At 52.9% G+C, this 23622-nt stretch overlaps 1 protein-coding gene across 8 annotated transcripts in view; it reads right to left on the reverse strand.

The window, feature by feature from the left end:
* FAM222A (family with sequence similarity 222 member A) overlaps nt 1-23622 on the reverse strand; it is a 55652-nt gene that overhangs the window by 23436 nt on the left and 8594 nt on the right. For 4 of the 8 annotated variants that reach the window (XM_038575390.1, XM_038575383.1, XM_038575388.1 and 1 more), the window contains exon 2: nt 3212-3339. In XM_038575390.1, the coding sequence (XP_038431318.1) occupies nt 3212-3293 (82 nt within the window). In that variant the 5' untranslated portion in view covers nt 3294-3339. Of the gene's footprint in view, nt 1-3211; nt 3340-8986; nt 9095-10013; nt 10802-23622 lie in introns of those variants that run through there. The other 4 variants (XM_038575385.1, XM_038575386.1, XM_038575387.1 and 1 more) reach the window with 3 other exon arrangements.

The following is a 23622-nucleotide window of genomic DNA, read 5'->3' on the forward strand; positions in this document are numbered from 1 at the left end:
CATTTCAGAAAGAAAAGACGAGCCAAAAAAAGGGTAACTATCTAGAATTAAACTTAAAATGTGCAAGATCTAGATGAAGTGAATATTAAAACATTCCCAGGGACACAAAAATATCTGAACAAGCCAAGGGTTTCTCATGGTCCTGGAGGCCATCAACATAAAAAAATTTCTTCCTGAATTACAAATTTCATGCAACCCCAGGAAAAAAACAGGATTTTTGCTCTTATTCAGATGCGTTGATTCTATAGTTGATACAGAAAATTTTAATAGCCAGGGAAGTTGTAGGGGAAGGGTGGGGACACAACCAGGAACAAGAAAGCACCACCAAATATTAAAAGGTGTTATGTGTGTGCTACGATACGAATAAACCTTGAAAACGTGGTAAGTCAAAGAAGTCAGTCACAAGGGGTGCCTGGGTGGCTCAGTTGGTTAAGAGGCTACTTTCAGTTTAGGTCATGATCCCAGGGTCCTGGGCTAGAGCCCCCCCATTACTTTGGGCTCCTGCTCAGCAGGGAGCCTGCTTCTCCTTCCCCCTCTGCTCCTCCCCCTACTTGTGCTCTAGTGTGTGTGTGTTCTGTCAAATAAATAAATCTTTTTTTTTTTTTTTTAAAGCCAGTCGCAAAAGGCCACATACTGTCGGGTTTCTTTCCTTTAAAGTCCAAAATAGGAATCTATAAAGAAGGGAGAGTAGGGGGTCAGGGATTGACTGCTGATCAGTAAGGGGTTTCTTCCTGAGGCGATAAAAACGTTATAAAATTGACTGTGGTGATGGTTGCAAAATTCTGTAAATATACTAAACACCATTAATTGTACACTTCACATGGGTGGGTTTTATGGTATGTGAATTCTATTTCAATATAGTTAATATATTTAATGTATTATAACTAACAATTAAAACAGCATTGCCCTAATGACTTAAATATGATTGGATCCATACCTCACACTTTATACCATGTATTTTAAAAATTAAGCCATAGGGCAGCCCTGGTGGGTCAGTGGTTTAGCGCCGCCTTCAGCCCAGGGCCTGATCCTGGAGACCCGGGATTGAGTCCCGTGTTGGGCTCCCTGCACGGAGCCTGCTGCTCCCTCTGCCTGTGTCTCTGCCTGTCTCTCTCTGTGTGTCTCTCATGAATGAATAAATAAAAATCTTTAAAAACAATAAAAATTAAGCCATAAAAAAAACTAAATAATGAACTTAATAATCTCAGCATGAGGAAGGACTTTCTAAGTATGACACAAAATTTCCTTTTAGGAAATATAGATTTCACTTCACAAAGAAAATTTCTCCATGGCACAAAGACAAATGATAAACTGGGGAAACCATATGCAATTCAGATGACAGACAGAGGTCTAATTCCATCATATACAAACAGCTCCTGTAATTCAATAAGGATAAAAACCACCCAATTGAAAAAAATGGACCAAGGAGATGAATAAGTTCAAAGATAAAAGACTCCAAGATGAAAAGCTATTCATCCTCATTCATGTTAAACTTAATTTAAAACTACACTGTGATCCTGCTTTCACTGACAAGGTGACCAAGCCTAGAAATCTGCTACCATGCTGTGATGGTGAGCATGTGGGCAAACAGGCTGTCTCAGAGTCATCTGAAGATGTCACTCAGACCACATCTATCAAAATTACAAAGGTACAGACCTTTGACCCAGTATTTCTGCTTCTAGAAATTTATCCTGTAGGTTAATTCACACTTTTGTGACATGTACATGGTTGTGTATCATCGCACTACTTATAAAGGCAACAGGTCAAATAACACCCTTGCTGTGGAAAACTAAGTGGCAAAAGAAGGAAGAAGCTCTTTAGAGGCCGACCTATGGGACGTATGGCTAATTTAAAAAGGGATGCCCCAGGTGGGCTGGGTCATGCAGAGAACCATCTGGAAGGACACACAGGACAACACTGGCTGCCTCTGAGAAGGGGAGTGGGCAGCTGTGCAATAGGATTGAGGTGGAGACCTTTGTATAGCCGTCCATTCCTTTTGTACAGTGGACCACATGAATGTCCTATCTTGTCTAAAGATAAATATGTATTAAGAAAGGAAAAAGATGGGATCCCTGGGTGGCTCAGCGGTTTGGCGCCTGCCTTTGGCCCAGGGCGTGATCCTGGAGTCCCGGAATTGAGTCCCGCATCGGGCTCCCTGCATGGAGCCTGCTTCTCCCTCTGCTTGTGTCTCTGCCTCTCTCTCTCTCTCTCTCTGTCTATCATGAATGAATAAATAAATCTTAAAAAAAAAAAAAAAAGAAAAGAAAAAGAGTGAGCAACAGTGCAAGTCCAATGATGAATGGCAACCAATCCTGTGCTCCAGGACAGAGCCAATAGGCAGCTGAGGGGGGAGGAGGAGAGAGAGAGAGAATCTTTTTTTTTTTTTAAGCAAGAGAATCTTATGCAGACTCCATGCTCAGTGTGGAGCTGGACATAGGGCTCCATCTCACAATGCTAAGATCATGACCTGAGCTGAAATCTAGAGTTGGATGCTTAACCAACTAAGCCACCGAGGCACCCTGATTTTTTTTTCCCCCGAGAGACGTCAGAAATCCAGATTATGATGCAAATTTCACTGTTTTCAAATGTTTCCAAATACTTCCAATTTTTTAAAAAACCTATGGTGTCTAAAAATAATCAGATTAGATGGTTTAGTATTCCTGTCCTAGATGGTCAAGAAAGAAAAACCCTTGGAGATTACCAAGTCCAGCTCCCTAATTAGACACACTGAAAGAGCAAGGCCCAGAGAAGGGAAGGACAAGCCCAAGATCATACAGCAAACTGGGCCCCAAGCTGGGATCCCACTGAGGACTATTTGCTCCCACATTGTCCTCCTCTCGGCTAACAATGCAAGAAAATCATGGTGGGTGAGACAGACCTGGTACATTGTGGGGTCCCAGACAGGGGGCTGGGGTTGGGGGTCACACCCAGTAGGAGTCTGCTAAAAGGGGTGGGTGCTGTTGTGGAGTAGTGGTGCAGGACAGGCAAAGGCCTAGAACACAGCTCTGGGCAGAGCTGAGGTGGGCGGACGAGCTGGGGTTCAGATGGCATTACCTGCTGGGATCTGCCCCACAGAGGCCTGAAGTGGGAAAAGCTCCTGTGGACAGAGAGCAAGGAACAGAGAGCAAGCCCCTGTGCACTCAGTGGGCAGAGGAAAGCCAACAGGGGCGGGGGCTGGGGAGGCACGGACAGGGAGAGGGCATGCACTCACACTTGCGCAGCTCCAGGCTTTTGCTCGGGCAGGCCAGGTGTTGGACCGGTGGGTTCTGGGTCCTCTGGAGACAGGCCAGCATGGCTGAGCTGGGAGCCCGTGGTGGGGCACACTGTGCAGCAGGGTCTCTGTGAGGAGGGAGATGAGGTGCTTGTCACTCATGCCGCTCCATGCCCGCCTCCCACTGCCCCCCCCCCCGCTGGGAGATGCTTCCAGCAGCCACCCCGCTACCCAGCAGAACATTGAAGACTTTCAGAGCAGACACTCCTCCTTTCTCACCCAACAGATGAGGGCACAGCTGGAGGCATCAAAGGAAGGAAAGGCAAAGAATCCAGATCTCCTGAGTGGTGGATTTCCACCGTGATGGGGCCAGAACTGGTCGGTCACACATATCCTGGCCCTGCCCGTTGTGTGGGTCACCTCCTCCAGGGTGCTTCCTGGATGCCCCCAGGCCTAGTTAGAACCTCACCCCCTCAGCAGGTTGCCCTTCCAGCCAGTGGCAGCCTATGGCTCTCCTGTCACCCCCTGTGACTGGGTTTCTCTCTGCTCTTCAGCTTTGAGCTCCTAGAAGGCAGAGACCCCACCAGGTCACCTTTGGAAGCTACACGGGGTGGTGAGAGGTGGAGGGGCACCCAGGAACTGCCAGGGGATACATGAGTGTGCCAGTGTTGTTCTGGGGCATTCTCACAGCATGCCCTATAGGGAGACATCCAAGACGGTGTTCCTGTGAGAACGAGAGGCCTCCAACCCTGACAGGTGCTGAGACTGAGCCCAGGTCCTGAGGGCCCCGGGGCTCCCAGAACACAGAGCACCTGAGGAGCAGGGTGAGCCCAGGCCAGGCAGAGCCTGCCCTGGAGGCCATGAAGAGAGAGCAGGAATTTCTCTGTGGGGCCCTCCCTTCCTCTCTTCCCAGTAAGGAGCTGGAGCCAGCGGCCTGTCACCCCTGACATCCACCCAGCCAGGCCCTGGCCCCAGAGCATTCTGACCTGACCCCCTGACCCCACCCCACCCCACTCAATCACACCCCTTCCCTCCCCTCCCCAGGACCTGAGCTGCCAAGCTGGGCCAACTCAGTCCTCCTGCCAGTTCTTAAAAAAAAAGAAGAAAGACGAGGGGTGGGGGTGTGTTTAAGGGGGAAGAAAGGGGAGCTATTTAATACTAAACAGGTGTCTGGAGCCCTTAAATTCTGCTGCTTTCTTCTAATAATGAAGTATTCATGAGGAAAAGCCTTTTTTCACTACTTTCTTAAGATACTAATTTCACAACAAGCTCCTTGTTACGGCGCAATTATTCCAATCTTGAATTTCCCCGAGACGGTTGCAGCCTCCTGTCTGTCCTGGCCTCTCGGTAAATGAAAGACAATCACGTAACCACCTTTCATTATGCTCTATTTTACTTTCAGCAAAGGTACCCTGAAAGAAATGATTTACTCTGAAAGGGACTTTTATTCAGTTTCAAAACCAATTTTCTCCTATTACTGTCTCAGGGAGGAAAAAAAAAAAAAGAAAGTAGGGGGTGGATGGGGGAGGGGAGGTGGTTCTCATCCGCCCCCCCCCCCCATCTACCCCTCCCGCCAATCGCCAGTCTTAACGAAGCCACGACACAGAGCTGCAGTATCCACTTCCCGGCTTTGATTTCTGGTAATTTTAAAATATGCCATTACAATCAGGCAGAAATTATACAGTTTAAAAAGGGAATGAAGTGGGGTTTATTGCAGGGATGAAAGCCCTCGACAGCGGGAAGGAGGCACTGCTCATTGGGGACAGGGGACCTGGGCCCTTTAGGACACACCCACACACACACCCTACCCCACTCGGACACCCGGAGACACACGGGCATGACGCCTGTACACACACACACACGTCTCCCGAGATGGGCACAGTGCTGACCCCCCACACACACCACCAACCCCCCCACCCACAGTGCTGGGCCCTCCACACCCCTTGGTGCCCTCTCATGTACACGCAGGCTGTCCACTGTCATGCAGAACCACGTGCGCACCTGGAAGGGAAGAGGCTGCAGCCCAGAGTCCCCTTCTCCCTGCTCTGACAGAGGGTACAGAGGAGAGAGCCAGAGAAGGCTGGCCAGCTGCAGGTGAAAGTCCTTGCCATCCGCCGATGGGGAAACCCAAGTCAGAGAGAGGCAGCACTCAGCCCAGGGCCACCCAGGAAGCAGTGGCTAGATGAGCCTGTCCCCTTACCAGCAGGTAGCCCACCGGGCTGGTCTGGAAACCTGGAACCCACATATTCCTACCCTAGGAACCACTGCGTGTCCCCAGGGGAGCTACTGCCCCTCTCTTGTAAGACACGCTTCCTGATCCCTCCCAGGTCATTATCCACCAGCGTCCTGACCATGCCCATCATCCCCCCCATCCTCCTGCTGCCCCTGAGGGTCCTTTCCACCTCTTGCCTTTCACAGGTGCCAGGGGCCCAAGAAGCCCAGTCCCTGTCCAGGTGGTCCTCCACAACTCCCCACAGGCCACACATTCCAGCATGCTTTGCAGCTGAATGGGACAGGCTGCCTCATCTAGGGCCTCTCTGGAGTCCATCGCTGCCTTTTCTGTGGGGCTCTGGTTTTCAGAGTGCTCAGATGGTGGATGTCTAAGCAGTTCTGGGAGCTGAGAGGCTAACAGTTCAGGGAGTGACAGAGGATCCGCTAGAGGGGACAAGATCCATGTTAAGGCCTCCGCTCAGTGCAACTGCCTGGATCATTTCATCCCTTGATTCTGAAGGACCGGCAGGCAGGTCCCCAAAGCTGGAGAGACCATCTTCACTTGAAAGGGAGGGGTTGGGGATCCTTGGGTGGCTCAGCGGTTTAGCACCTGCCTTCGGCCCAGGGCGTGATCCTGGGGACCAGGGATCGAGTCTCACATCGGGTTCCCTGTATGGAGCCTGCTTCTCCTTCTGCCTGTGTGTCTGCCTCTCTTATGAATAAATAAAATCTTAAAAAAAAAAAAAAAAAAAAAGAGGGAGGGGTTTTTCCTCTCTGTGCCTCTAATCCCAATTCATTCCTCATTTTCCCAGGAACCCTGTACCCCGCTGTTGGGGCAGGTTGGGGGGTTAGCATGGGAGGGAACAGGAGCCAGCTGAGCATGATGATGAGTGGGTTACCACCAGTCCCCGCATCATCCCGACCATCTACAACAGGGCAAAGATCCCTCTCTCCTTGCCCTTAAATGTCTCTCTGACCTCAAGATAGAGCCTAACCTTCTTTGCCTATCCTCGCCAGCTCTCCTAGCCCTCCCTCCAGCTGGCTGCTCTTGCGTCCCCAAAACTTTGCCTGTGCTGGTCCTTCTGCCCACAGCACTCCCACCTCAATACATTTAACTCAAACTCTGGCTCAATTGTCCTTCTTCTGGGCACACCCCCCCGCCCCCAACAGTCCTAATCACACCAAGTTGTAATTGCCAATATTCATGTCTGTCTCTCTCCAATGGACTGTGAGTATCTCAGGGGCAAGGACCATGTCTTATTTGTCTCCTTCTCCCAGTGCCTGGCAAAGAGTAATCATTTAATAAATAAGTGTTGAATGACTGGCTGAATCAATGAATCAGTTATTGTCAGATGAAATGACTGAGGCCCAGAGAAGCCAAGCATCCTGCACAAGGTCACACAGCAAGCTGGGGACAGCAATGGGTTAGGCAGCTAACACATTTATGTTCCTCTCATGACCCCGCCCTGCCCCCACTCTGCTTGGCATCATCCCATCCGCAGAAAGCCAGCTCCTCTGTGGCCCCACCCTGACTCGTGACTCCCCCAGCCAGGGACCATCCTGGGAACACTGCTCATTTTGAAACCCTATCTGCAAATCAGGCTGTTTATAAGCCCAAGGTCTTTTGTGACTTTAATAAAAAAAAAGGGGGGGTGGGGGGGAGGGAGGGAGAAACTGTCGCAAGCCTCAATGATTAGAATGCTTTGGCATCATTCCTGACGTGGGGGCTGATAAGACGTCTTATCTCCCAGGCACCCCTAGGAAAAGGTCCCCTCCACCAGATAACGCCCCCAGCTGTCGATATGCCCTTTCACGGCTGAGGATTTAGATAAAGGAAATGTGACAGGGGAGGGGAAAGAAAGGAAGGAACTTTCCAAGTCCGAGGAGGAATTGAGTCTGTGCTGCTTGCCTTGGCAGAACAATGCAGAGCAGAAGAATGTCTAAAGGCTGTCTTTATTTTTATTAAAAGAACGGGGGGAATTGGGGCCTTTGGCCTGCCTGCCTTTTGTCATCTCTCCCTGCCTGTCTGGCTGCAGGGGGCCTTGGGAAGCCCCCAGCCGCTGGGGGAGGGAGGAGCTCACAAATAACTACACACACATTAGTACTAATAATAGCGCTACCCATTTATCGAATGTTGCTTCTGTGCCAGGTCCCACGTGCATCCTGTCCGTTACACCTCACCGCAGCTTCCTAGCAGCCTCTGTGGTGGGTTCTGTTTTTCAGTCCCATTTCACAGATTAAGAAATGGTCACAGAGAGGGGAAGTCATCTGCACAAGGTCACACAGCTTTTAGGTGTCACCCCGACCAGAGACTGCACCCTCAGCCTCACACACGTGTGGCTTCTGCCCCTGGCCCCATCATGGTGGTGGTGGGGGCCCTCAGCCCCCAGCTCCTGGGCAGCTGGGCAGGAAGGAACGGAAGCAAAGGCCTACTTCTCCCCAGTGCCCAAATCCACTTTGATTCTACTCCAGCAGGGGCTGGGATCACAGGGAGGGAGGTAAGGAGGGGAAGGAGGAGTTGGGGCTCCCAGGAGGCCACTTACTCATCCCATAAACATTCACGGAGGACAGCGTGTGAGGCCTGCATTGGGCAGAACAATACTGAGAGAAATAAATCGCAGACCCTGCCTCTGAGAGAACCATTCTGAGGTGGCTGTCATTTACTATCCATTCACTTACTCATTCATTCATTCATTCGTTCATTCGTTCAGGCAGCAAACAGTCCCTGAACATCTCTTGAAGGCCAGCCCTGTGCCATGTGTGCTGTACAAAAATCAGTAAGAATGTCCTGTCAAAGAGAACAACCAGTAAGAACTGACTTCCTTTTCTCTAATCCAGCCCACTGAAAATGAACTTCCCTGGCTTCTCCTCCAGTTGCTATTTCCCTAAAGTGGCAGGTGGGCAGAACTTTCCCTCATGCATCCTGCAGGTCAGCAGTCTACCCCTTGCCAGGCTGGGCTGGCCCTAGCGCAGGGCAGAGTATGAGGACATGCCTGGGCTCCAGAGAAGGCCGAGGCTGTGACCTCCTGAAGGCCACAGCTATACCACTTCCAGCCCCTGTCCTTCCCTACCTCTGGAGCTACCCACTCTGGCCTCGCCGGCTCTAGTCAAAGCCAAAGACAAGCTCTGGCTTGGAGAGGAAGGTCATACCAGGCCAATGTCCAATGGGAGTAGGATTTCACAAGGGAGAGCCAGCCCTGGATGCCTCAGGGTGGCACCTGCCCACACCAGGACTCTGACTGGCTCAGTGATCTAAAGGAAGTCACAGTGCTTCCCTGACTCAGTTTTCCTCACTGAATCTTGATGGGGAACAGCCCAATGGATGTTGTAGGAGGGGCTTTCAGCTTAGACATGAGGTGATATTACGAAGGGTTTTCAAACAATCCAGTGTACTGTGTTCAAGGCAATGGGCTAGGTCCTCTGTTGACATACAGGGGGGGTTCTAGATGCAGTTTGTGCTTGAGGGATTTAGAAAGTTGACCTGGGATGAGATAGGGAGCTGGAAAAGCCCAGCAGTTCACATAAAGTGCTCTGCTAGTCCTTGGGGATGCCCACAATACTCACCTGGATACCCCTTACTGGACAGGAAGCCTTGTTCTCCTTCCCCCTGTCTTGGCCACACAGGCTGACCCCAAATGGAGGGAAGAATGTGAAGTGATGGGAGGCCCAGGCCTAGGGAAGAGAATGAGCACTGGATTGGGAGCCTGAGTCTGATCCTGGCTTTATAGCCCTGAGTCACTTTTCTGTGACAGTCCCCAGTACCACAAGCCAGGCCAGCATGACGCACAGAAAGCTCAGTCCTCCCTAAACGGTGAGGGACAGGAGATTGCTTGCCACTAGCCAGGACAGTGCAGCAAAAGGACCCTTGCCCAGTAGTGCCATAGGGAGTCTGGGTGCACAGCCCCTCCCCCACAACAGGAGACTCCACCATCTTTCCTCTTCCCTCTCTCCCTTCCTCCATCTGCCTCCCTGTCCTAATGCCTCCCTTTTTTCCTGATGTCCCTCTTTCTCATTTTCCTCCTGACCCCACTCTCCCCTATTCCTTCCCTCTCTCTCCCTCTTGCCCCCCCAATCCCACTCAGTCTCTCTGCAAGGCAGCCAGAGTAAAAGCCCACCCCCAACCCCCTCCTGCCGCTCCCTCCCCCATCCCCGTTCTGAGCCTGAGGCCTTCCAGGGGACCCTGTTAATAATTAAATGTTAATCTAAAAAGCAATTTGAGCTGCGGCTAGGCAGATCTGGTTAGAGATTACATTAGCATGGAGGAGGCAAGGGTAATTTTCTTTAACCCCTTTCCTGATCTCTCAAGCCCGGGAATCTTCAAGTCACACTGCCACTGCTGATTAAACTGGCGCAGGGCTGGGCTGTGGATAAGGGGTCTGTGAAAAGTGATTATTTCCCCACTGCCATTTGGGCTGCAGCACCAGAAGGGGATTTTCACTTTTTTTTTTTTTTAAAGGTTGGGGTGGAGGGGCATTGCCCCTTTCAACAGGAGGCCTCATCTACTGCCAGGATTATTGCCACATCCATCCCCATCCCCACCCCCATAGGGCCACAGGTCTCTCTAAAATGCAAATCTGGCCATAAAGCATACCTGACTCCCTCTGTTCCCAAGACAGAGAGACGCCAACCCTGGGCCCCAGGAGACAACAACTCTCCATTCAGTCTGGGCCCGGCCCTGGGCCAGGCACTGGAACCAGACAAGTGGGTAGTTCTGGGCCACCAGGAGACACTAAAAAGTGAACCAATAATCACGAATGCCAGAGGGCAGGCAGCCACAGCCAGAGCCCTGAGGGGGGCATAAGCTTCTCACTGCCACACTTGCAGGCCTTTGCGGGTGGAATTCCTTCTGCTTGCAAGCACTTCCTGAATCTCTACTCGCCCCCTTGAAAATCTACTTGGCTTTCAGCTGAAGCCCAGGTTCCTCAAGGGCTTCTCAGAGACACACAAGGTGCTTGATAAATGTTTGATCGGTAATCGAATTGAGTTCCCCATGTGGCTCTCTCTGATCCCTCCTCCATGGGTTTATGGTGCTATGACCAGTGACCGTGCACAGCGGGCCCTCGGGAAGCCACCTCCTGAGGAAGGATGGGCGAGAAGCTGGCTCCCGTTGTTGAGGCACTGCAGGGCTCAGAAAGCGGCCGGGACCGAGGGTGCAGCCTGGGGTGGAGGCCCTCCCGCGCGCTTCAGCACCACGGCCAGCTCCCAGTGACGCAGTCCTGAAGGGGCAGGGCGGAGCCTGGGGCAGTGACGTCAGTCGCCATGGGAACTAATCCTGATGTTATCCGCCCTGGGCGGCGCTCCAACCTCTAGAGAGGAGACAAATTGAGCACCTACTGTGTGCGAGAGGCTGGGGCAGTAACAAACCCTGATGGAGGGCAGGGGGCATCAGATGGCAATTACAAGGCAAGCAAACAAGTGGTAGCCATGATGGGGCCACCCTGGCTAGCCTAGGGATGTCACAATGAAAGGACAGCCCCGCTGTCTCATAAGGAGGGTAACAATATTGTTCCAGGCTTTGGATCCTGGTATCTGAGCTTTATCCCTCAACTCTGATGTCTAGGGCACATCCAACTAAGACTCAGTTTCCTCCTCTGAAAAAGGGGTTAATTCCATGGATTGTACAAGTGTTTAGAGCACACATTGTACAAATAAGGTGCTAAGGTCATAGTAGTACCTGCCCAAGTGGTAGCTGTTATTAGTATTGCTTATGATTATCAACAGGTAGGTAGTAAATAGCCAGGTGAAGATGGGAGGAGTAGGGGTCCCCGAAGCTGTGGACGGCACAGGCAAGCACACTAAGACTTGAAAAAAAGTGGATAATGTGAAGAACTTGAAGCAGCTCCAGGAGAGATGCAGCCCTCTTGGTAACTAGGAGCAACACGTCTGTGTTAATGCCAGGCAGGGTCACCAAGGCAGAGAGAATAGGGACAGGGAGCCCAATTCCAAGGTGGCAAGATCCACTTGCTGAGGACAAGTGCTGGTTCAGGGCAGGGAAAGACTAAGAGAAGGTGCTGGGTGGGTGGTGGGCTCACAGGAGGGCTTGAAAACCACTCCCTCTGGTGATGGGGTGAGAGGGCAGCTGTTGCCACTGGCATCAGACCTGGTTGGCCTGCTCCCAGAACCACAGGCCACCCAGGAGCACCTAGGGAGTGAATGGGGGCAGGGCTTGTTCTCACAAAAATGAGCCTTTGGGAAGCCCTGGCTGGGGAGCAAAACCACCAAATCTCAGACTCCCCTATATGGCTTCCGGGATCGAGTCCCACATCAGGCTCCTTGCATGGAGCCTGCTTCTCCTCCACCTGCCTATATCTATGCCTCTATCTCTCATGAATAAGTGAAATCTTAAAAAAAAAAAAAATGTTATCAGCAGAAGGGCCCCAACCCAGTATTTTTGTTGGAGGTCATGGAACCTTTGTGGAGGAGCGACATACAAGTGGAGACCAAAATGGTAATGGGTGTTACTAGATGACTCCACAGGTACTGGGTCCAGAAGGGGGAACATTATGTAAAAGGCAAAGGTAAGACCCCTCATGGAGGTGGAAGGTACTGGTGCTCCCACCCATCCTCTCATCTATCCCCGTGCACCCCTCAGCTCCTTGCACCTACAGTTCAGGGTTAACCCAGCAACAGGGAAGGAGAAATCTAATAATCAGAGTAATAATAGGAGCTGGTTTTTATTTTTAGTGTTCCCACGGGCTCAGCACTTTACAGACATCACCTCATTTAACCCACCTCACAACCCAGAGAAAGAGAGGATTACTATGGTCTGTGTACTGGAGAGGAAAGAGAGGCTGGAGAGGGTTGGTGGGGGCTGTCCAGGGCCGCAGGGCGATCAGTTAGCTGGTGGAGGGGGTAGGAAAGCCCAGCAGAAGAGGGCCTGGGCCACAGTGCTTAGGAGATCAGGAGACAGAAGCCCAGGTTGGTGGTGGGTGGGGGTAGGTGGAGGGGGGATGGGAGGTGTCTGACAGGAGGGCTGGTCTTGACTCTGAGCCAGGAGCCAAGGATCAACAGCTGCTTCAGAGGGATCAGGCTAGAACAGAAATGAGTACAGCCTTTGGAATGGGGGCAGGGAACCAGGACAGGGCACTCTGGCCCAACAGCATCAACATATTTACTTAAATGTTAACCCCCCCCCCCCCCCCCCGGGCGAAGCCCCACTTGTGTGTGGGCCAGGCATCCTTTGCTGAGAGCTGGGCTGGTGGTACCCTAAGCGCTCTCAGGGTAGAGCAGCTCCCTTCAGCATCATCTGTCCACAGGGAACCATGATCTTAGCACCAGGATTCTGCAGCTGGACCACCTGGGTTCAAACCCCAGCTCTGCCACAGCCTGCCTATGGGACTGTGTTTATCTCTAGAGAGTTTGATTCTTTTTTGTGTTTCTAATTTTTCTACAGTGATTGTGCATCCTTTTTTTTTTTTTTTTTTAAGTAACTTTTTAAAAAGGGATTTCTACCACAGATCACCTGGAGATGAGGAGCTGGACATATTGTAAATTCTTGGACCTGACAAGGACCAGCTGCTCAGGGAGTAGACAATGACCAGAGAAGGTAGATGGGTGGAGGGAGAGGCAGGAGCATGAGAAGGCCCAAAGGCCTTGAGATCCAGGAGTGAAGGGAAGCAAATCTGCTCTAACCAACCCTCCAGCAGGTCCCTCCTACAACTCTTCTATGGCAGACCGGTGCTCTAACTGTATGCCTCATTGCATCCCAATGTCCCAGGGCCTCTTCATGTTATCCTACAGCCTGCAGGGGCCTTCTCCACTCAAAACTCCCCTACTGGCTTCCATGGCATTTCTAACAATACCCTGTAAGGCTGTGTGAACCCCTTCCCCACTCCCTGCCCACACTGTCCCTCTCCCCTTGCTTACCCTGGGGTCTTCTTACAGGTCAACCTTGGTTTCATCCCAGGACCTTTGCACTTACAGTTTTGTCTCTATCCAGTGCCCAGTGCTCTCCAGTAGGAATATAATGTAATTACAAACTTTCTAGTATCCACAAGGGAAATTATGGGTTTGGTGTTTTGTTTTGTTTTGTTTTTGGTTTATTTTTAAAGATTTTATCTTCCAGTATTCCAGTAATCTCCACACCCATTGTGGGGCTCAAACTCACAACCCTGAGATCAAGAGACACACACTCTCCCAACTGAGCCAGCCAGATGCCCTGGGAAATTATGTTTAATAACATATTTTATTTACTCTAATATATTGAAAAGTTATCACTTCAGCGTGTAATCGATATTTAAAAATAACTAATGAGATACTTTATGTTCTTTTTTTTTCCTTCTCCATTAAGTCTTCCCCACCCCCCCCATTAAGTCTTTGAAAGCTGGGGTAGATTTTACATAAGAGGGCATCAGTTCAGAAGGGGTGACAATCTCCACATCAGCTCTAACCCTTCATTCACACAACTCAAACATCACCTCCTCCAAGAGGTCCTCTTTGACCACTCCAACCACTATCCCATCCTGGCTGTAGTTCCTTCATTGTCGTTACCACTCTGAAATGATGTTATTGACGAATAGTTTAGCATCTGTCTCTTCTACTGGGGCACAGACTCCACTGTGTTTGCACTCTGGGGCACGTAGCACATAGGTGCCCAGGGTAGGCAGGTGGTAGGGAATGGGCATGGGCCCCCAGCACCCTGGACTGTGTACCTCATTCCCAATTCTACTCGGTGAGGAGAGGCAGAGGCCTGTGTGTGTGTGTGTGGGGGGGGGGATGCTGAGAGGGGGAGGATGTGCACACACACATACCCACAGACACACACATAAAGACCTCCACCCCCTCCCCTGCTTCTGAAGAGCGGGCCCAGAAGATGGGCCTCCTTTCAAAATCAGCCCGGCGCGGAAAAACAGCTGTGACAGCACAAAGCCGAGATTGAATCAGCGACGGGCCCGATTGCCTGGTGACGGTTACAAATGATCTGATGTGGAAAAGACAGGATCAGATGTGTGCAGAACAACGGCTGCTCTGAGCCCCCACATGCCAGACAATGGGCTGCTGGGCGGGCGGGTGGGCAGGTGGCTCCCAGAAGCCCAGGCCGGAATGTGCCAATCGGTGCGGGGCCCAGAGCAGGCTTAGCATGAAGTGGGCCCTTCTGGGCCAGGACTGGGCTTGGCCCTGTACCCTCACCTCCTCACACAGGGCCCACTTGACCAGGACGGTCACTTACACAAGGCAAAATCAGACACACCCCAAATGCCCAACACCTAGGAAGAAAGTCCTCAGCATGAGACGAAGTGCTGAGCTCTGGGCAGATGGATGACAGCTGAATCTTTCTTCATCAGACTCATTACCAAATACTAAAAGATGAATTTTACTTTTGTAATGGGGGGGGGGGGACTTTCTCCCTACTTCTTACACCCCACCAGCCCCTAACTTCTGCCTCAGAAGGGTGGGCAGGTGTCCTCTGCCATACATAGCTCTGCAACAGCCACTGGAACCAGCTCTTACCCTACCCCCAAGAGGCAGGGCCAGGGGATGAACCTCTGTGTGAGACTCCCAGGCTCTCAGCCACTTAGTACTGAATGTCAACTTCTGGTTGACCCTCTCCACTACCCTGTGTGAGAAAGCTGGGTCCCGAGAGACCATGGCTTGCCCAAGGGTGCACAGCGGAGGCGGCTGAGCCTGGGGCTTCACACACCTATCTCTAGTTTCTATACCAAGGCCAGGAACAGAGTAGATGCTCAGTAAATCCCATCAGAGGGATGCACTCAGCCTTTCCTTCTCGACCATTGTTTCTACCGCCCAGGGCTCACAGCTCTCCTCTCTGGTCACCTGCCCTGGCCCCTGGGGTGTCTCCCTCATTTCACAGCACAGTGTACCTATCACCTTGGTCCTATAAACCCCTCTGCTCATCTGGAACATGGAGAACCCACAGAACCAAGTGTGCTCAACAACACAGGTGGGTGAGTGGGACATGGGCTGGGCAGCAATCTGAGTCCCATCCTTAGCAGTGTCATGGAGCTTAAGGGCTGGGAAACTTCTAGAAATGGAGGAGAGGGCTCCTTAAGAGGTCTGGGCAGGGGGCTGCTTCACCCAGCCTCAAGCCCATCCCGAGAAGTATGGGCATATCCACACCTCCTGTTCTCCAGAGGCAAGGAGAGGCTCAGAGAGGACCAGGGTTTATCTAAAGCCACTTGATGGGGTCCGGAGGTGAAGCCAGGTCTGCTGCACTCTGAAGCCCATGGCAGAGCCATGCCAAGGGAAGGTTGGGATTCCAAGTGAGCACCCAGTGTCCTACTGGCCACTCCTGCAATGGGCACTGGGTCACCTCCCCTGGATGCCACCCTGGCCCCGAGTAGTGGGCATGACTGCAGGCCAAGAGGCTGATTCCAAAGGGGCTAGCTACCCTGAGTACAATGGAGTTAGTCTTCTACCACCACCACTAGGATGGTGTCCTACTGGGCCTCACGCTCCAGAGCTGCAAGGTGCTGCCCCTTATCAGCAGTATCCAGAATGGCTAAAGCACAAACCCAGAATCCTGGCTCTGCCACTTGCAGCAGGATTCTCTTGAGGAAGTCACCTGGTCCCTTGGGGGCCTCAATTTCTCCATGTGAAAAATGGGGCTAGAAACAGTACCTCTGTCACCAGGCCATGGTGAGGACTAAACTGGATGATGGTATGTGGAGTGCAGTCCCTTACTCAGTGGGGCCCTCTTAGCTCCTCGAAATCCACCAGTCACTGGGCAACCACTATGCCTGCAACATCATCAACAAGGGCTAAGGGTGATAGCAAATGGCTTCAAGATGTGAAGGGATTTTTCCACAGCCAGAGCAGAGCAGGGTAAAGGGACAGGGAGGTAGAGGCAGCCCTGTCCTGGAGACCCTTGAGACCTAAACCCCAACTCCTTCCAGCACAGTTTATGCTCAACTCCCAGGAACAAGCCCCATAAGCACCAGATGAGAGTGGGCGTGGCTCCACTCACAAAACCTTGGCTGAGCACCTGCAGTGCCAGGCTGCGGGGCCGATTAGGCACACGCCCAGCAACCTCAACCCCGGTCAGAGGGAGCCTCAAGGGAGCCCAGAGAAGAAAGGTCATTCCCAGGAGGAAGGGGGAGCATCTCAGCCCCTTGACTGTGTGCTTGGGAACTGCACAGAGCACAGAGGCACCCCATGGGCTTCGTCAGTCTGATGAGCCAGGTCTTGTAGGGCTTACTGAACGGTAGGGTTGGGGTGTGAGGGTATTCTGGGGGTGGGACCCAACCCCATGGGCAGATGCCAAAGGCAGCACTTCGCAGTTGTTCACACTGAATCTTCCTAACCTCCGTGATCATGACCACCACGCCCACAGCCCCTCAGCATAAGAGAACATGGGTGGGCAGTTTGGGTGGGTTATGCAAGAATGGACACAGCCTGGAGGGGTTGGGGTGGGGCAGTGGGCTTGAAGGCCAGGCTCAGGTCTTAGCATGTTATCCACAGACCAGAGGAAGCTACAGAGAACATGCGGTGGTTACAGAGAAGACACTGGAGCTGGCCTATCTGGATTTAAACCCCAGCTCTTCCACTCACCATCCGTGCAGTGTTGGGCAGGTCAACTAACCTCTCTGTGCTTATTTCCCCCATCTAAAGGGAGGGGCACAGGTCAATGAGGCTGAATTTTGGCACACAATGAATTTCACATGTTCAGTAATTGGGGGGAAAAAAAACAAACCCTGAAGGCTGATGGACTGAGACAGTGCCTAGTCGAGTTTGGGGACAATCTGGTCGCTGGGCCCAGGGCACATTTTGACTCAGGACAGTAGGCACAGACTGGCACGGCCCTGCCAGGGGGTGCCAGGCCCGGGGCGGGGGTTGGGGGGCTGGCAGCGGCGGTGGCGGCTCAGGGCCTTGCTGCACACAGAGTGTGCGCGCGCACGGCTGTGTCTGTTGCTGCAGCAGCTTCTATGCAAACATGTTAATTTGTTTTCATTTTGTGTTTTTTTTCCCTCGCAGGATAATTGGGTGAGTTTGAAGTCTTGGCGAGGCTGCTGATTATAGCTATTTGGGTGGTGCCCTCGCGGGGCTCTGGGCCCTGCCTCCTGCCTCTGGCAGTGAAGGCGGCGTCTGGGGGTGTCTTGAGGGGTGCACGGAGCTGCTAGATTGGCTTCTGGGGACACAGAAGGCATGACATCCTGGGACCCACACCTCATGCTCCCCGCCCAGACACCACCGTATTCCTGAAGGGTGCAAATCCCACCCACAAACATCTTTTCTTTGCCCTGTTTGCTACAGTGGAAAAAATAAACTGTGACATGGTTGCCAATATTTAAAAGAAAAGAAAAATAAAATTTCACCCCAAATTCTCATTGTCTGGTTTGCCTTGAAAACAAACAAAAATTGGCAGCTCTGGAACCTCTGAGCCCACATTCCCATGAGGCCTAGCAGCAGCTGCTTTGTTCATCATGTCACCTGGTTGGCCCCTGTGGGCACCTGAGTTTTCCACCCTGGAGATGGGCACAGGCTTTGGGGTTGCATGGTCTGAGGCTCAGACCAAGGCTCTGCCCTCAGAAACTGTGGTCTCCGCCAGTATCTGCCTTCCTGAGGCTTTTTTCCCATCTGGGAAACCCCTGCCTCGCTTTGGGAGGCTTAAAAATAAGATGGCTGAGATTTCGGGAGGAGAGTTGGGACTTGGAAGGGTTGGCTCCCTTTCGGAGAGGGTAGGCTGGGGTGGGAGCTTCCTGTTCCCAGGTGTCCTGTACTCGATCCCACCCTGGGACAGCCTCATCTCTGAGCTGTTTTGTATCTGTTTCTTCCACTGGGCAGGGACTGGGTCCCTGAGGCCAGGGCTGCGTCTCTATCTCGGACTTCACTGACAGCCTACTCTGTGCCATGCTGTAGCAGAAGAGCTGGGAGAGGCATAGGGCTTGGGGCTCTGGTGGCAGGAGGCAGGGTAAGGGACCCAGGGGGGACTCCAAGTCCCACCCGGATGGAGGACCGCTAGGGGAGTGTCGAGCGGGACTTACTCTGCTTGGAAGGGATGCATGTGTGCTGGGGTGTGCATGTGCATATATACACATGCATGCATGTGTGTGCATGTTGAGGAAGGGAACAAGGGCAGTCCCAGGGGAAGCCCTGGGCTGACAAAGGCACAGAGGAGGGAATGGCCTGGTGGGTGCAAGCTGGATCTGGTGGGTGCCACGATATGCCATGGAAAGCCAGGTGGCATTTGGGCTGCCTGGGGGTGTTCTGGGCCTCCCACAGCACAGAGGGGACTTGGTCTGTGTCTATAGTGGACAGCTGCCCGATGAGAAGAGTGGAGGTCAATAAGAGACTAAGGATTGGGCCTTCCAGGAAACTACCTGCCCTGTGTTCCTAGGACTCTGGACAAGTCACTTCAGTTATCTGAGCCTCGGTCTGCCTATCTGTGAAGTAGGGCTATGGCAGGGACCCCATGAGACAATCCCTGCCATGTGTTGATGCTCCTAAGACTTACCCCACATGCCTGCCACCTGCATACTGCCTCAGCTTGTCCTCTTCCCTCTCCTAGAAAGGGGTAGGGATGCCAGAGAGCCCAGGCCACATTCATGCAGCCTGACCATGTACAGGCTCTAAACTCAGCACTTTACCTGTGTCCTGGCACGTCTCCCAAATGCTCCCTAGGGGTGTATTCTCTTCCATTCCCATTTTTAAGCTAAGGAGACTGAGCCTCTGAGAAAGGTTAGTGGGTAGGGCAGCCCTCAACGAGGTCCTGTCCTCAAACCCCACTAAAGCTACAGCTGCTAGGGCAGAGTCTGGACAGGAAGGAGGGACAGAATGGACGCCTGGTGCCTGCCCATGGAACAAAGGCAGCCAGCAGCCTTCCCAAAGCCACTGCAGCAATGGAGACGGGCACCTCAGGTCGCAGCCCTGGTCCCGGGACCAGCAGGGTACAAAGGGCAACTCCATGGAAAGTAAAGGCATTGAAGCTGGTCAAACGCTGGCCCTGTGAGCAGCTGTGAGTACGGCACTTTCCCTGTCCTCTCTGAGCCTATGTCTTCATCTGTAACGAGACTACTGCCAAAGCTTTGCCTGCAGGGTTGCCAGAGTGTCTGGTCCCATGCTGGCGCACAGTAGGCCTACAGCCAACCAAGTTAATGACTGCCCTTGGCTTCTCTAACAGCGAGGTCCCAGAAAACAGGAGCAGGCAAATAAATGTCGGAAGGTGGCGGCAGGGGAGATAACAGGCTCCCTGGCCAGTCTCCGGGGGGTGGTGGCAGACCTCTGTGGAGGGCTCAGGCCTCCCCGGTCACACAGGGTGGCAGCTGGCAACATCCCCTCCCCCACTGAGCACCACACAAAGGGGCCTCTATTCCCTGCTCTGAGCATTTATCTCTGGCCGGCTGGGCCGCACCGCCCTCTCCCCACTGTGCTGGTGGCCCTGCCTGGCCCGAGCCTACCCAAGCCTACACAAAGGCCGGTGTGTCCCTGCCAAGCCAGGCTGGCCTTAGAAGACCCCATCCACAGAGAGCGAGAGAGCTCAAAATGGTCCTGGGGCAGGTTCATGGTGTATAGTGAGGCCTCATGTCCAGGGCCATGATGAGGAGCTGGCTAGGAAGGTGGGGAAAAGATTTTGGAGCAGATGAATCTGATTGTGGCTCCATCTGTCCTGAGCTGTGTAACTTAGGTCAGTATGGACCTCAGTTTTCTCATCTGTACAATGGAGACAATGCCCAACTCTCGGGGCTTCTAAGGGCTCAGTTAGGCGAAGCCTAGCACACAATCAGCACCCCGGAACCAGATTAGAGGTAACTGGGGGAGCCTCACCCTGAAAGCCTGGTGGGTTCAACCCCCTGGGGAAGGAGGGGGCACAGCAACCCCTGTAGACCACTCCCTCCAGCAAGATCCACGTACACTGGTGCTGACCCACAGGCCAGGGTATGCCCCCTCCTGCCTGAGCCCCTCTGCAGGCAGTAGATCACGGCAGTTATTATTTATGAGAACATGACTGTGTCCTAAGACTTTTAGATCAGTCATCTCCTTTCAACCCCACTGCTCCACTGAGAGGTGGCATACCAGCGATAGGCTCTGGAGCCCAGCGAGCCAAGTCCAAATCTCAGCACCACTTCCAGCTGTGAACCTCTTCGTGCTCCCTGGGGACAAGAAGTGCAGCCAACCCTCGTGGGGCCTGTGCAGAAACCCAATGGGAAGCACCTGCTCCATGCTCTCAGCCCGGGGCACAACCTCAGTAAGCCTGAACTCCCCACCGCTAAGCTGTCAGTCCTAACTCACAGATGAGGAAACTGAGGCCTAGCTGGCAAGCCACATGTGCCTGGTGTGCAGGAGGAGGGCGACAAACCCAACAGATCACTCAGGGTTTGAGGCTGAGCCTAGTGGACTCCCACTCCCCCTCTTCTGCCTGAGGATGCTGCAAACATATTTTGGCAGTTTTTTCTCCTCTTACAGCTGTCCTCAGCTCGGTGGGCTGTGCGGCTAGTGCAGGGTAGGGTGGGAGACCCAAGCCTGGAGCCTGACCCGTCCCCCTGGCTGACCTCCAGGAGCCCTCACCCTGCCACACAAAGTCCCCCTTCTCTCTCTCCCGCCTTCTTGGGACGGCCAAGTGAGCAGCGGAATACCAAGTAATTAAGTCGGCGCACACCATCCGGGCGCCCAGGAACACTGTGGAGTTTCCCTTTTATGTTTATAGCAATTGTATGAAAATGTGCAACATGGAGCGGCACCAGCTGACAAATGAGACGAAACAGACAGGATTCCGGGCCGGCTTTTTTCCGGGCCTGATTGGCATTAATTGTGAGCGTTTACAAAGCACAACTCGGCGCCTGACATTTGCTTCAAGCGAACATTTCCTTCTAATAGTTTTAATGATTACAACGGGAGCTGGTGATCACTGCCGGGCGGGGAATGGGCTGCCTGGTGCCTGGCCTGGGCTCCTGCCAGGGGTCTGACCAGTCTGTGCTTGCCTGGGTCCCAGGGGTCCCACTTACCCGGGCTACCTGTTGCAGGAGGGCTGCACCAAGTACCAGTCCTGGGGCACCAGGACCCCCCACATGGGGCCAAGCTGCTGGCACAAACTGAGCCGCCAGCTTACAAGTCTATGGGGAAACCCACAGGCATGGTGATCCTGAGTGCAGACCTGGGGCAGAAGGAGGGAGAAGGGAGGAGGGAAGAGCAATGGGATTTGGCTGGCTTGGTTCTGAGGCTGGAGGGCCTCAGTTGCCTCATCTTATGATGTGGGTTAGGAAGGATCCCACAAATGCTGACAGCTATTTCTTTGCCATGTGACCTTGGTGAAATCCCATCTGTGCTCTGGGCCTATCCTTCACCTACAAGGCGAGTGGCAGGGATGGGGTCAGCTCAAGTCACACATCAGCATTCCACTTCCAGCTGCAGGACCTCGGGAGACCCCTTGGTCTGAGTGTGTTTTCCTCACATGCAGAATGGAGTTCATAATCACCGCAGGCTGCAGAACACTTCTTGGACTCCACCAAAAAGGGTGCAAAAAACCCTGAATCTCTTGGCCAGCCAAGGGCCTGTATCCCATTTCCTCCCGGTGAGTCCTCCAAATACCTCACTCACTCACATGTCCACTCAGTAAACATCAAGTGTCCTGATTAGGAACCTGGGAAGGAGGGGTGCCTGCGGGGCTGAGTCAGTTGAGCGTCTGACTCTTGATTTTGTCTCAGGTCATGATCTCAGGGTCAGGCAATAGAGCCCTGCATGGTGCTCCCTGCTCAGCACAGAGGCTGCTTGAGATTCTCTCTCTTGGGATACCTGGGTGGCTCAGTGGTTGAGCTTCTGCCTTCAGCTCAGGGCGTGATTCCGGGATCCAGGATCTAGTCCCGCACTGGGCTCCTTGCAAGGAGCCTGCTTCTCCCTCTGCCTGTGTCTCTGTGTCTCTCAGGAATAAATAAAAAAATCTTAAAAAAAAAAAAAAAAAAAGATTCTCTCCTTCTCCCTCTGTCCCTCACTCCATCCATACTCACTCTCTAAACAAAGCAAAGACCTTCCCTTGAGGAAATGAGATGACAGACATAGATGCATTTTGGATGCATTATCCCATTGACTTCTCCCCATTTTACAGAGGGAGCAACCAAGGCACAGAGAGGGAGGGAGAAATGAAATCTCCCAGTCGTGATGAGGTGGCCTGGCAATCAAACCCTGGCAGGCTGCCTCAGAGCTGAGTCCTTTCAGACCCACCTGGTGACCAGCCTACTTGGGCCCTGGGTGGGAGCCCCTTCTGAGGGTCTGAGAACAGCTGACCTATGAGAGTGGGGTTCATCTGCCCAGCTGGGATCCAGGAGGCCTGGACCACCAGGAAGAAGGGAATCTGTAGGGCCGGGCTAGGATAGAAATGGAAGAGGAAGCCCCTCATCTGGGGGCCCCATGACACCATTCTTTCCCACATTTCCATCAATGCTGGGCAGTGCCCCACTCCATGACAAGTCCTGCTGTAGAGGCCAGGCAAACAGCATCAGTGAGATGGCTGCAAAAGGACAGAGGGTCCTTGGACAGCTATGTGGCATGTGCAAAGGCCCGGAGCTGTGAAATTACCCTGGGGGGTTCGAGATGCTGGCAGTCTGAAGAGGCAAACTGAGTGGTGATCAGCAGTCGGCCCTACCCCATCCGGCCCCCTGGCTTTGCCAGGCCCACTCTGTAGGAAGCCCCCCGGATGGGTCCCTGCTCTGTGCTTGGCTCCAGCCAGCTAAACCTTGGCAACTGTTCCTTTTGGAGTCAGTTTGGGGTGTGGGGCAGGGAGAATTTTTTTTTTCTAAATGGGGATTTTTTTTCCCTTTTGCATATGGTGGCACAGATGGGCCCATGATCCATAAAAACTGTTTGCAATTAAACTCCCACTTTGCATGGCTGGATTTGTCAGTTGTTTGAACCTCGAGTGTGGGGTTGGTTCCACACTGACAGGAAGATAGGACTCAGGGCAGGGTGGGGCTGGATTCTGCAGGATGGGCGGAGGCCCAGGAACCTGCTCTGGGCTTGGGGCCCGAGCTGATGGGGTGTCATGACAGCTGTGCCAACTCCCTCTCTGGGCATCCCCCAGCCCTCGCCAGGAGTCGGAGTGTGGCCAGGCGGCTGGGGTGGGGCTTGGCAGGGTTTCCCAGCCCAGCGGAGACTTGGCCAGTGCTGGGTGCCCTGGCTGTGGGGGTAATGAGGGGGGGAGAGAGAGGAGCTAATCACCACTCAGCCCTGCCAGAGACTGGGTCTGGGACAAGGACAGGCAGGAGGGTGGCTGGGCAGTGTGAGCCATAATGGGGGTCCAGCAAGCGGAGTAC

This window comes from Canis lupus, chromosome 26 (assembly GCF_011100685.1).
Source record: "Canis lupus familiaris isolate Mischka breed German Shepherd chromosome 26, alternate assembly UU_Cfam_GSD_1.0, whole genome shotgun sequence".
Lineage (NCBI taxonomy): Eukaryota > Metazoa > Chordata > Mammalia > Carnivora > Canidae > Canis > Canis lupus.